Source organism: Macaca thibetana, chromosome 3, assembly GCF_024542745.1.
Source record: "Macaca thibetana thibetana isolate TM-01 chromosome 3, ASM2454274v1, whole genome shotgun sequence".
Taxonomy (NCBI): domain Eukaryota; kingdom Metazoa; phylum Chordata; class Mammalia; order Primates; family Cercopithecidae; genus Macaca; species Macaca thibetana.
The window spans coordinates 154050413-154063530 of NC_065580.1; the positions used below are offsets into that span (position 1 = coordinate 154050413).

Consider the following 13118-nt stretch of genomic DNA (forward strand, 5'->3'; position numbering starts at 1 on the left):
TTCACAGTGGCAGAGAGGGAAAGCGAGACCCCCAAACATAAGTACCTGGGACTGCACCGGTGAGTACGGGCTTCCAGGCTCTCCACTCAATAGGGTTTCACTGTTCATTTTCGTTTTCAGACAAGCAATGTATCGACTGCAGAAGTCTTTGCAGAGTTCGTTAACCTTTTCCAGCTCAAGAAGATGGATGCGCAAAACCTGGATTGCTTTTACCATCTAGAGCAGAGAAAATGAAGACTTTCAGAGAAAAAGGTGGCATTACTGTAAGTTATCATGATCCTACATACCAGTTCTTAGTTATTAGATGGAACCATCTCTACTGCCAATAACCAAAGTGGAATGACATCAGAAATCCTCTAAACTGATGAGTTGTTCCAGTGCCACTGCCCTGGGCTTTGGTATCTGGCTGCATCTGGTGTGCAGGGAAGACAAAGGCGCACGGTGGTGACCTCGGCGCATCCCAGTGCTAGGTGTGTGCGTTGTGAGCCGAAGCCCTTCCACTGACTCGCTCTGTGGCAGGCAGGACAAGTGACTCACCCTCATCTACTTCTGTTTCTGCATCCACAAAGAGGGACACATCCATACTCACCCTAGGTGGTGCGACATTTTCATAAAGTTCCATTTTGGTGTCAAGTCTAAGAACTCTTTGCCTAGTCCTAGATCCTCAAGATTTTCTCTTGTGATTTTTCTAAAAGTTATATCATTTTTTTGTTTTTGTTTTTGTTTGGAGACAGAGTTTCACTCTTGTTGCCCAGGCTGGAGGCTGGAGTGCAATGGTGCGATCTCAGCTCACTACAACCTCCGCCTCCTGGGTTCAAGTGATTCTCCTGCCTCAGCCTCCTGAGTAGCTGGGATTACAGGCATGCACCACCGTGCCTGGCTAATTTTTGTATTTTTAGTAGGGAAGGGGTTTCACCATGTTGGTCAGGCTGTTCATGAACTCCTGACCTCAGGTGATCCACCTGCCTCGGCCTCCCAAAGTGCTGGGATTACAGGTGTGAGCCGCCGAGCCTGGCCAAAGTTGTATAGTTTTATCTTAAGTAACTACATTCTGGGGTAATTTGTCCCACAGCAATAGATAACTAATACAATAATGCAGTCATTATCATAAGTACCCGTTGCCTATGAATCAGCAACTCCGAAGCCCATGTCCTTCACCAGTAAATCTGGTGGTAGTAATTCACAGGTATCTATGCAGTGAATAAATGAATCAATTAACAAAAATGATGGAGTGCCAAGCTCTGCTAGGCCCTGTGCTAAACACTCACCGGTCAGGAGAACCTTGGTCCCTGCCAGCCTGGTGAGGTGCAGAGGACACCTGTGCTCTGCTCACTGGGCCAAGCCAGGTGTGGGCCAATGGGAAGATGGATGCAGACCACAGACTCAGGGGTGGAGAGAGCATCGGATCCTCACCCCCAAAGAGCGTGCACTGTTAGTCTCATCTCAGAGAGGAGGAGACAGATCCAAGTCAGATAACTCACCCACAAAATCTATTTGGTGGTAGGCATTGAGTATATAATCAGAATTTTCTTAAAAACTAAGACCTCTGCAATTTATTCAGGAAAAATTAGTTTTCCAAAAACCTTTTCTGTTGAAGGCCCTAACCAGGGTTTTGATATGGGACCAAGATGGCTCGAAGGGAATCCAGTGAAGGTTCCCTGACGCCGGATCTTTATGTACCCAGCTCTGAGAAGCAAACACGGTGGTTACGCTCTGGCAGGAGAGCAGACCCAGAGAGTGTGGCCTGCCCAGACCAAGCTGGCAGCGCTGCACAGGTGCCTCAGGCGCAGCTCGCTCAGAGCGATCCAGTGAGGACGGAACCAAGGAGTTCTCCATTGCCTCCGGAGGGCACAGAAAATGCTGGATCTTGGAGCCCTGGCCCTGGGAGGAAGGCACCACAAATCACTGTCAGCCTCTAGACAGAGCTGTCTTGGAGAATACAGCTCAAGTCTGTGTCCATGTCCAGGATAAACCAAGGACAGACACAGGTCACAGACATGTTGCCCGAACACCCCAGCCCCACGGACCTTTACAAACGCTGTGCAGAGAGAACCGAATCCCCGTGTCCACCTGGCATGGCGACTCAAATTATTTGATTTGATTTTTTTTTTTTTTTTGAGACAGAGTCTCACTCTGTCACCCAGGCTGGAGTGCAGTGGTACGATCTCGGCTCACTGCAACCTCTGCCTCCTGGGTTCAAGTGCTTCTCCTGCCTCAGTCTCCTGAGTAACTGGGACTATAGGCGTGTGCCACCACGCCCAGCTAATTTTGTATTTTTAGTAGGGACGGGGATTTGCCATGTTGGCCAAGCTGGTCTCAAACTCCTGACCTTGTGATCCGCCCATTTTGGCCTCCCAAAGTGCTGGGATTACAAGTGTGAGCCACCCCACCCGGCCTGTTTTATTTGATTTTTTTTTTTTTTTTGAGATGGAGTCTCGCTCTGTCGCCCAGGATGGAGTGTAGTGGCGTGTAGTGGCGTGATCTCGGCTCACTGCAAGCTCCGCCTCCCAGGTTCATGCCATTCTCCTGCCTCAGCCTCCTGAGTAGCTGGGACTACAGGTGCCCGCAACCACGCCCGGCTAATTTTTTGAATTTTTAGTAGAGTCAGGGTTTCACCGTGTTAGCCAGGATGGTCTCAATCCCCTGACTTCGTGATCTGCCCGCCTTGGCCTCCCAAAGTGCTGGGATTACAGGCGTGAGCCACTGCACCCAGTCTTTATTTGATTTTTAAAGGAAAGGGTAGGTTTGGCCTTGGGAGGCCAAGGAGGGAGGATTGCTTGAGGCCAGGAGTTTGAGGCCATCCTGGGGAACACAGTAAGATGTGTCTACACAAATAAAATAAATTAAAAATAAAAACTAACTAAATAAAAGATACCTAGAGAAGGCTGGAAGACGGGCATATCCACATTACACACACCATAAAAATTAGTTCTTTTAGAGCTGTATGAGTCTCTCCTTTAGCAGAACTACAAGCAGTCTACAGTTCTACTTAGAAGCGTAAAATTTCATAAACATATTTCACATTTTGAAAAATAAAATTTATTTCACTTACCAAATTGTCAGTTTCTGGATCTTCACAAAAGAAAGGTTTCCCTTCCTTCTCTTGCTTCCTTACAAAATTTTCGATGTCTACATCAAAACTGGCAGAAGTTGTGCCTTCGGAGCCCTGTGTAGATTGTTCACATTTTTCAAACAACAAAGCTAATAATGGAAATAGTGGATGCCTGAGGAGAAAAGAAAAAAATAATCCATTTACGTTCTACATCTCCATGAGAATGTCTTTGCACGTACGCCTGCACTATTTCACCTAACACCTCTGCTGGTTGAAAATTCACATACCACACAGTTCATCCATTTAAAGTATGCAATTCAACGGTTTTTAGAGTTGCACAGTCATTGCCACCGTCAACTTTAGAACATTTCCATCATCCCTGCAAAGAAACCCTGTATCTAATAGCAGTCATTCTCCATTGTTTCCCAAACCCCAGCCGACTAGAACCTATTTGCTATCTCTATACATTTGCCTCTTCTAGACATTTCGTATGAATGGGAATCTTATAACATGTGACCGTGGTGTCTGGCTTGTTTCCCTCAGCATAATGTGTCCAAGGCTCACCAGTGTTGTAACAGGTATCAGTCCTTTTTTTTTTTTTTTTTAGACGGAGTCTTGCTCTGTGGCCCAAGCTGGAGTGCAGTGGCCAGATCTCGGGTCACTACAACCTCTGCCTCCCGGGTTTAAGCGATTCTTCTACTTAGCCCCTCAAGTAGCTGGGACTACAGGCACCTGCCATGACGCCTGGCTAATTTGTTTTATTTTTTGAGACAGAGTTTCGCTCTTGTTGCCCAGGCTGGAGTGCAATGGCGTGATCTCAGTTCACCGCAACTTCTGCCTCCTGGGTTCAAGTGATTCCCCTGCCACAGCCTCCCGAGTAGCTGGGACTACAGGCACGCACCACCAGGACTCAGCTAATTTTGTACTTTTAGTAGAGATGGGGTTTCTCCATGTTGGTCAGGCTGGTCTCAAACTCCTGACCTCAGATGATCTGCCCACCTCAGCCTCCCAAAGTGCCAGGATTACAGGCGTGAGCCACCGCACCTGGCCTAATTTTTGTATTTTTAGTACAGATAAGATTTCGCCATTTTTGGCCAGGCTGGTCTCGAACTCCTGACCTAAAGTGATCTGCCCGACTCGGCCTCCCAGAGTCCTGGGATTACAGGCATGAGCCACTGCACCTGCCACTTCATTCCTTTTACTGCTAAATATTATTGCATTGCATGGAGATGCCATAATATGTCTGTTCATTCATTAGTTGATGGGCACAGGCACTGTTTCCAGCTTTTGGCCATGACAGGCAGTGCTGCTATGAAGATTCATGTACACGTTTTTGTGTGGACTTTTTTCATTTGTCTTAGGTATATATATGCATAGAAGTAGAACTGCTGACTTGTATGTAATTCTACGCTGAACTTTAAAAAAAAAATTTTTTTTTTTTTTTTTGAGATAGGGTCTCACTCTCTGTCACCCAGACTGGAGTGTAGTGGCACGATCTCAGCTGACTGCAACCGCAGCCTACCAGGTTCAAGTGATTCTTCCACCTCGGCCTCCAGAGTAGCTGGGACTACAGGAATGCGCCACCACACCCGGCTAATATTTATATTTTTTGGTAAAGACAGGGTTTCGCCATGTTGGCCAGTCTGGTCTAGAACTCCTGACCTCAGGTGATCCACCCACCTCGGCCTCCCAAAGTGCTGGGATTACAGGGGTGAACCACCGCGCCCGGCCTGATCGACTTTTAAATACTAAACCAGTCTGGCGTTCCCAGGAAAAACTTGACTTGGTCGCTATGTATTATTCTTTTCACATATTGCTAGAATTGATTTGTTAATATTGCATTGATGATTTTTACATCGAAGTTCGTGAAGGATACTGGCCTGTATTTTCCTGGTATTGTCTTTGGTCTTAGTGTCAGAGTGATGTCAATAAATTTATAGATTTATTTTCTAAAACTTTTTTAGGTATTAGAAATAACATCTTTGTATGTGTATGTGTGAGACAGAGTTTCATTCTTGTTGCCCAGGCTGGAGTGAAATGGCACGATCTCAGCTCAAAGCAATCTCCGCCTCCCCGGTTCAAGCGATTCTCCTGCCTCAGCCTCCCAAGTAGCTGAGATTACAGACATATGTCACCATGTCTGGCTAATTTTTGTATTTAGTAGAGACAGGGTTTCACCATGTTGGCCAGGCTGGTCTCGAACTCTTAACCTCAAGTGATCTGCCGGCCTCCGCCTCCCAAAGTGCTGGGATTACAGGCATGAGCCACCATGCCTGGCCAGAAATAACATCTTAATCTGAGACAATTTTCAGCTGAGCAGTTATCACATCATAATGGCACCTCACAACTCTGCCTCGCTACTAGTTCTAGTGTTCCTTTTAACAAACTTGTCGACGCTCCTCACTCCTCTGAGTGCCCCCACAGCCGGCACCCCCGGCACTACCTATAAATGGCCTGCTTGTCCACATCCATTGGGGTCTGAGACTCCACAGGGGGAGGGCTCACTCCTTCTGCATCGGGTTCAGAGCAGTTTGGATCTTGTTCTGTCTTTAACTCTGTTACTACTTGCATCTGTAAAAGGAGGAAAACAATTCTTATTAGCAAACACAAACCACTACTAGGTATTCCATGCTGCAACAGGAATGCAGTTGGAGTGGGGAATTGCCAGACAGCGGTATGACTGCAATCATATGTAAGGAATACTACCAACAAAACAGCTTTGAATTTAACGTGCTTTAAAACAGATAAAGGTAAAATTTTCAAACTGCTTAAGAACTGAAATAACCAATGTCTGTGAAATGCTCGTGATTTTAAAATAACACTGGCGATGCCCTACTGAAGAGAACAGCGCACATGCAATCTTCCTCCTCTGTCTATTGCTATATCTCCTAATATGTAGTAATATTGCAGTCAGAGAAGCAAAAACAAATAGTCCAAGGTCTTCTTACCATGTCACAGACACAACCTAACCCCATACGCTACATATTTGTGGCAGGGCTGAACTTCTCCCATATCTACCCTCAAACCTCAGCAATACATAGCCATAAAAATGTCATTGCATTCAGAAGGAAAAGGCCAGCTGTGTTTACTTAAAGCCCTAAAAGATACTACCATTTAAACTGCTTTAAATAAGCGGTGTCTTTGTCATTTAGGGAAAAAATATGTAAATCACTAAAAAAGAAATCAGTTTACAAAAACAAAATGTTGCGACAGTAAACTTCCAGTTATCCATGAGCAGATTAGACTGTCCTGACCTCAGCTTCCTCAGGACCAGGACCGGCTATCTCTCCCTCGGTGGGTTTGGCCATGCTTCTGTTCCTTGAGGAAGCAGCTTGGGGCAGCGGGGGTGGGGAGATCTCATGGGGGCGGGGCCATCCCCACTGGCCAGACAGCCTGGGGGCCAGCCATGAATGCCCACCCCCACAGGATGCCTCTCACATCCTCCAGCCCTGTGCTCTCTTCCCTCCAACGTCTTGTTTTTGGAATAAGATGACTTCTGTTCTGCTGCCTTTAAATGGTACACAACATATTAGGAAAACTGTTTTTGTTTCTCTTAAAAAAAAAAAAGCAATAAAGCCTAAGTGGACACAGTACTTCTGTAAGGCCATCTGCCAGCATGTATAAAAAGCCTTAAAAAGGCCGGGCGTGGTGGCTCACGCCTGTAATCCCAGCACAGTGACCACCTCCGACACAGCCTGGGACAGCAGTGCTTGCTACCAGCCACCTCCTCCCAGACAGCTGTGCCAGGTGCAGATGACACCTGGAGCGCTGCCCCGTTCATACCTGAGTGCTTCCCAGGGCCTGGGAAGTGTTTTATCAGCTCCTAACCCCTCCTCACACCTCACCAGCATGGCTCCAGTGAGTCATCTGGAGCCTGACCCTTGCCACCGAAGTACTCGAGGTGGGGAGGAGAGCCGAGGGGGGCCACTGCACTGCCCCTGACTGCTGGGGAGGAAAGTAAAGGGCAGGGCCAAATCCCTTCACTGACTCCAGAGTCAGCAGGATGACGAGCCAAATGCCAGTGGGTTCAGAACACAGTGTTTAACAAGATCGCAGGCCAAGAAAGACGGCAAGGGCCTCCGCCAAGCCTCGATCCTCCTGCTCCTCAATTCATTCAGGTCACAGAACACAAAACACTCAGGTACTCAAAAGCACAAAACACCACAGCTTCCAGGAAAACAAAGTCTCATCTATGGTGGTAGGGCAATGGAGAGCTGCCCAAGGATGGCACAACTATCCAAGCACGAGCAAGGTACAAAGATGGAGCACTGGGGCCCTGCAAATTCATTACTGGGACAGCCCCTCTCATGCCTACAACTGGGGAGATGAGGCCACAAGATTCCCATTCAAAAGCTGATACAGTGAGACACTCAGAAGAGCCACCAGTCAACATGGGAATCTGTCATCATGAAAATCAACCGGGTTTTCTTTCAAAGTAACAGTGCTAATGAACACTGACATTAAAAAGGTAAATTCCCAAGAAACTTCATATGACTTAGGAAAGTCAAGATTCCTGGCAGTCTTGGTATCCGTTAAGGAAATAATATTATTCTATGGCTTATTTTTCTGAACACAAATGTACAATAAATGCATAATACACTTACATTGAGCATGCAACCTCATGGCAATTGAATTGTAAGCATACAAAGCAATGTCCATGCTTGAGTGCCAGGTTATTTGTAATTCGAATGCAGAATCAAGTTCAAGCTCACCTGTTGCCCATCTTGATAGCTGTCTATACTTAATGTCTGTGTAGCCATCATGGTTCATCAGAGTTTTATAAGACATCAAATCATCTTGAGTGAAAAGCAAATGGTGTCTGGAGAACAAAACCAGAAAAGCATCAGTTAATAGTCATAGAGCATTTTTTTGTCTCCCTCATTCTGTAACATCCAATTTTTTTTTTTTTTTTTTTTGAGACTGAGTTTCGCTCTCATTGCCCAGGCTGGAGTGCAATGGCGTGATCTTGGCTCACTACAACCTCTGCCTCCCAGGGTTCGAGCAATTCTCCTGCCTCAGCCTCCCTAGTAGCTGGGATTACAGGCATGCACCACCACACCCAGCTAATTTTGTATTTTTAGTAGAGACGGGGTTTCTCCATGTTGGTCAGGCTGGTCTCCAACTCCCGACCTCAGGTGATCTGCCTGCCTCGGCCTCCCGAAGTGCTAGGATTACAGGCATGAGCTACCCGCACCCGGCCCATAACATCCAATTTTTAAAAATACATATTTTTACATGGAGAGAAAAAAAAATTATCCTTAATAGTATGTTATGACCCAAATCCTACTAAGAAACCCTTCACTTAAGTAGCAATCTCTTATTTTCCTGTGCTGGGCCCTGACTTGCTATTACATTTTCAGACACTGCCACTCATTGCCCAGCTAATGTCAAGTCAATGCCTGCCCATGCCAAGCAGCGTGCTGGGCCTGGGGTACGACAGTGAGCAGGACAGGCAGGGCCTCTGCCTTCCCGGCACAAACCAGGCAAGGGGGAGACACAACACACAGGGTCAAGAATGGGCCCAGAGTGAAGTGAGAGGGGCCTGGGCTGCTCTCCCGGGCCGTGTGGTTGGAGCAGGCCTTGCTGGGAAGATGCTGTTACACCAAGACCGCAGAGACATGCTGAGATCAGGGAGTCTGGTGTTTCAAGGAGAGGGAACGGCTAACAGAGAGGCCTAAGACGGGGTGGAAAAGAGTGGACTGAGATGTGCATGCTTGTAAACACACGCACATAAGACAGGTACGTAGTGGTGCACTTGCTTCATAACAGAAAACCGCAAAATGCCACCTCTGTGCTGGAAGGCTGGAGCAGGAACGCGACCGGCACCTGCAGTGTGGGTGTGGAAAAGCACTGCAGAGTCGGGGAGAGCAGCCGGGCTGGACCACGGCCGTCACAGCCTCGCCACTGCTGGTGCGGCTCACAGACATTCAGAGTCTGGGCTGCCCTGAGAAGGTCATGTGGAGGTCAAGGGCAGTCGTGCCACTTGTTCTGCACTAGCAAGAACACCAAAGTTCCCCAGGGAAAGCAGCACTTTAGGAGACAGTGTTAAATGGAAAGAAATCCTGTCCAGGCCTTGCAGGATGCGGAAGGACTACCATCTTGTCCTGAGCGAGACAGTTCAAAGGAACAAGGAGCCGAGCGGCGGCTCACACCTGTAATCCCAGCACTTTGGGAGGCTGAGGCAGGTGGATCACAAGGTCAAGAGTTTGAGACCAGCCTAGTCAACACTGTGAAACTCTGTCTCTGCTAAAAATACAAAAATTAGCTGGGCATGGTGGCATGCACCTACAGTCCCAGCTACTCGGGAGGCTGAGGTAGTAGAATCACGTGAACCCGGGAGGCAGAGGTTGCAGTGAGCCAAGATCATGCCACTGCACTCCAGCATGGGTGACAGAGCGAGACTCCGTTTCAAAAAACAAACAAATGAAAGAAAAAGGAACAAGGAGTCTGGTGTTAACAGCAGCAGCAGTGGCAGCAGCCAGGTCACCTCCTGAGCACATTGAGCCATCTTAGTGCAACCTGCCCTCACAACACCCGGGGGAGGCACTGCTGTGATGCCACTTCCACCTAAGAAACCTGAGCAATGTGGCCTCAGCCACCGAGATGGCCAGAGGATGAGCTGGGACTCACCCTCAGCAGCAACATTCTGGAGCCATTAAAGGGGTATAGTCAAAGGGCACAGGAGGCACAATCAATGGGGTAAAAGGGAGGGGGCACAGTCAATGGGTACAAGAGTGGGGCCACAGTCAACGGCAGCAGCTTCTGTGGCCTGGGAGGGGAGGGCATGTTGGGACATTTTAGGTTTGAGATGCTTCTCAGACACCCACATTAAAACTCTGAGCAAGGGAGTCTGGCCTAGAAACACAGATTTGGCCATCATCAAAGTATAGTTAGTACATGTAGTGGGTAACTGTGTCCTCCAAAAAGATATGTCTAACTGGACACAGTGGTTCACGCCTGTAATCCCAGCCCTTTGAGAGGCTGATGTGGGAAGACCGCTTGAGTCCAGGAGTTCAAGACCAGCCTGGGCAACATAGCAAGATCCTGTCCCTACAATAATAAAAATAAATTTGCCAGGGTGGGTGGCTAAAACTTTATTTTTAGATATTTAATGTGTTTAAATATCTATGAGACCATCCAGGAAGAGAGAGGATGGCCTGTGCTAGAAGCCAGTCTGGAGTTCAGGGAGACAGGAGGACACAGCACAGGATGAAGAGCTGCCATGGGACAACAAAAGAACCAGGTGGTGTCCCCAAAGCCACATGGAGAAGGAGGACCAAGGATGTAGGAGTGCTAGCCACGGCAAGGGCAGCTGAGTGCCAAGGAAGAGCAGGGCGGAGGGTGCTTCCGACGAGCAGGAGAGCCTGCAGGGAGAAGGCTGACTGAGCAATCTCACAGCCCAGGGCAAGCCTATCCACACAGGTACCAGGCACGGGAGCCACTGGTAACAGAAAAGGTTGGAAACCACTTTCAACAGAAGCCTGGTATAACGGGTAACAGCCACCCATGAAATGGAATATGTGCAATTAAATATGAGGAAAACACTTCACAAACTCTTCCCCAAGACCCCTGTTCTACAGAGACCCTACACATCTGCAAACTTGTCACTGAGCCTCTCCTAACAGGTCTCTGCCTTGACCATAACCTGGCTCTCCTTCAAATCTCTGCTTTCTCTCCAATTTCACTTCCATCTGCTCCCCTGCACCCCAGTGCAGTGGCTCCAATTCAGCGCCATCACCTCGCACCTTGATGGTGGTAGTAGGCCCCTACCTGGTTGTATGAGCCTCTAGTCTTGCCCTCTTCCAGTTCATTCTCCAAGCTTTCTTTTTTTCTCCCTTTTTTAGAAACAGGGTCTTGTTCTGTCACCTAGGCTGGACTGCAGTGGTGCAATCATAGCTCACTGTGGCACCGACTTCCTGAACTCAAGAGATGCTCCCACCACAGCCCCCCAAGTAGCAGTAACTGCAGGCCCACACCACCATGCTGGCTAACTTTAATTTTTTGTAGAGATGAAGTCTCGCTATGTTGCTCAGGCTGGTCTTGAATTCCTGGGCTCAAGCAATTCTCCTGCCTCAGCCTCCCAAAATGCTGGATTACAGGCGTGATATAGTTTAGCTGTGTCCCCACCCAAATCTCATCTTGAATTCCCACGTGTTGTGGGAGGCACCCAGTGGGAGGTAATTATGGGGGCAGTTCTTTCCCATGTTGTTCTCGTGATAGTCTCACATGAGATCTGATGATTTTAAAAAGAAGAATTCCTCTGTACGTGTGCTCCTCTCTTTGCCTGCTGCCATCCCTGTAAGACATAATTTGCTCTTCCTTGCCTTCTGCCATGATTGTGAGGCTTCCCCAGCCATATGGAACTGTAACTCCATTAAATCTCTTTCTTTTGAAAATTGCCCAGTCTTAGGTATGTCTTTATCAGCAACATGAAAATGGACTAACACTGTAAATTGATACCAGGAGTGGGGTGTTGCTGAAAAGATACCCAAAAATGTAGAAGTGACTTTGGAACTGGGTAACAGGCAGAGGGTGGAACAGTTTGGAGGGCTCAGAAGAAGACAGGAAAATGTGGGAAAGTTTGGAACTTCCTAGAGACTTGTTGAATGGCTTTGACAAAAATGCTGATAATGATAAGAGCCGTAAAGTCCAGGCTGAGGAGATCTCAGATGGAGATAAGGAACTTGTTGGGAACTGGAGCAAAGGTGACTCTTGTTATGTTTTAGCAAAGAGACTGGCAGCATTTTGCCCCTGCCCTAGAGATTTGTGGAACTCTGAACTTGAGAGATGATTTAGGGTATCTGGTGGAAGAAATTTCTAAGCAGCAAAGCATTCAAGAGGTGACTTGGGTGCTGCTGAAAGCATTCGGTTTTATAAAGGAAGCAGAGCATGAAAGTCTGGAAAATTTGCAGGCTGACAATGTGATAGAAAAGAAAGTCTCAGCTAGGAGTGGTGGATCACGCCTGTAAATCCCATCACTTTGGGAGTCTGAGGCAGGAGGATCACGAGGTCAGGAGTTTGAGACCAGCCTGACCAACATGGAGAAACCTCAACTCTACTAAAAATACAAAAGTAGCCAGGCAAGGTGGTGTACGCCTGTAATCCCAGCTACTCAGGAGGCTGAGGCAGGAGAATTGTTTGAACCTGGGAGGCAGAGGTTGCAGTAAGCCAAGATCGTGCCACTGTACTCCAGCCTGGGCAATAGAGTGAGACTCGTTTCAAAAAAAAAGAGAAGAAAAAGAAAAGAAAATCCCATTTTCTGAGGAAAAATTCAAGCTGGCTGCAGAAATTTGCATAAGTAACGAAGAGCCTAACATTAATCCCCAAGACAATGGAGAAAATGTCTCCAGGGCATGTCAGAAGTCCTCATGGCAGCCCCTCCCATCACAGGTCCAGAGGCCTAGAAGGAAAAACTGGGTTTGTGGGCCAGACCCAGGGTCCTGCTACTGTGTGCAGCCTAGGGACTTGGTGCCCTGCATCCCAGCCGCTCCGGCTGTGGCTGAAAGTGGCCAATGTAGAGCTTGGGCCATGGCTTCAGACGATGCAAGCCTCAAGCCTTGGCAGCTTCCATGTAGTATTGGGCCTGTGAGTGCACAGAAATCAAGAATTAGGGTTTGGGAACCTCCGCCTAGATTTCAGAAAATGGACAGAAATGCCTGGATGTCCAGGCAGACATTGGCTGCAAGGGCAGGGCTCTCACGGAGAACCTCTGCTAGGACAGTATGAAAGGGAAATGTGGCACTGGAGCCCCCACACTGAGTCCCTACTGGGGCACTGCCTAGTGGAGCTGTGAGAAGAGGGTCACTCTCCTCCAGACTCCAGAATGGTAGATCCACTGACAGCTTGCACCATGCACCTGGAAAAGCTGCAGACACTAAATGTCAGCCCGTGAACAGCTGGGAGGGAGGCTGTACCCTGCAAAGCCACAGGGGCAGAGATGCCCAGGACCATGGGAACCCATCTCTTGCATCAGCGTGACCTGGATGTGAGACATGGAGCCAAAGGAAATCATTTTGGAGCTTTAAGATTTGACTGCCCTGCTGGATTTCAGACTTGCATGGGGGCT

General features: G+C 48.0%; 1 protein-coding gene across 4 annotated transcripts in view; it reads right to left on the reverse strand.

The window, feature by feature from the left end:
- The window catches only part of PKNOX1 (PBX/knotted 1 homeobox 1), a 69048-nt gene that overhangs the window by 24169 nt on the left and 31761 nt on the right, over positions 1-13118 (reverse strand). For all 4 annotated transcript variants that reach the window (XM_050784448.1, XM_050784451.1, XM_050784450.1 and 1 more), the window contains 4 exons: positions 7765-7871; positions 5496-5623; positions 3053-3224; positions 46-216 (listed from right to left, as the gene is read on the reverse strand). In XM_050784448.1, coding sequence (XP_050640405.1) covers positions 46-216; positions 3053-3224; positions 5496-5623; positions 7765-7815 — 522 coding nt within the window. In that variant the 5' untranslated portion in view covers positions 7816-7871. The remainder of the gene's footprint in view (positions 1-45; positions 217-3052; positions 3225-5495; positions 5624-7764; positions 7872-13118) is intronic.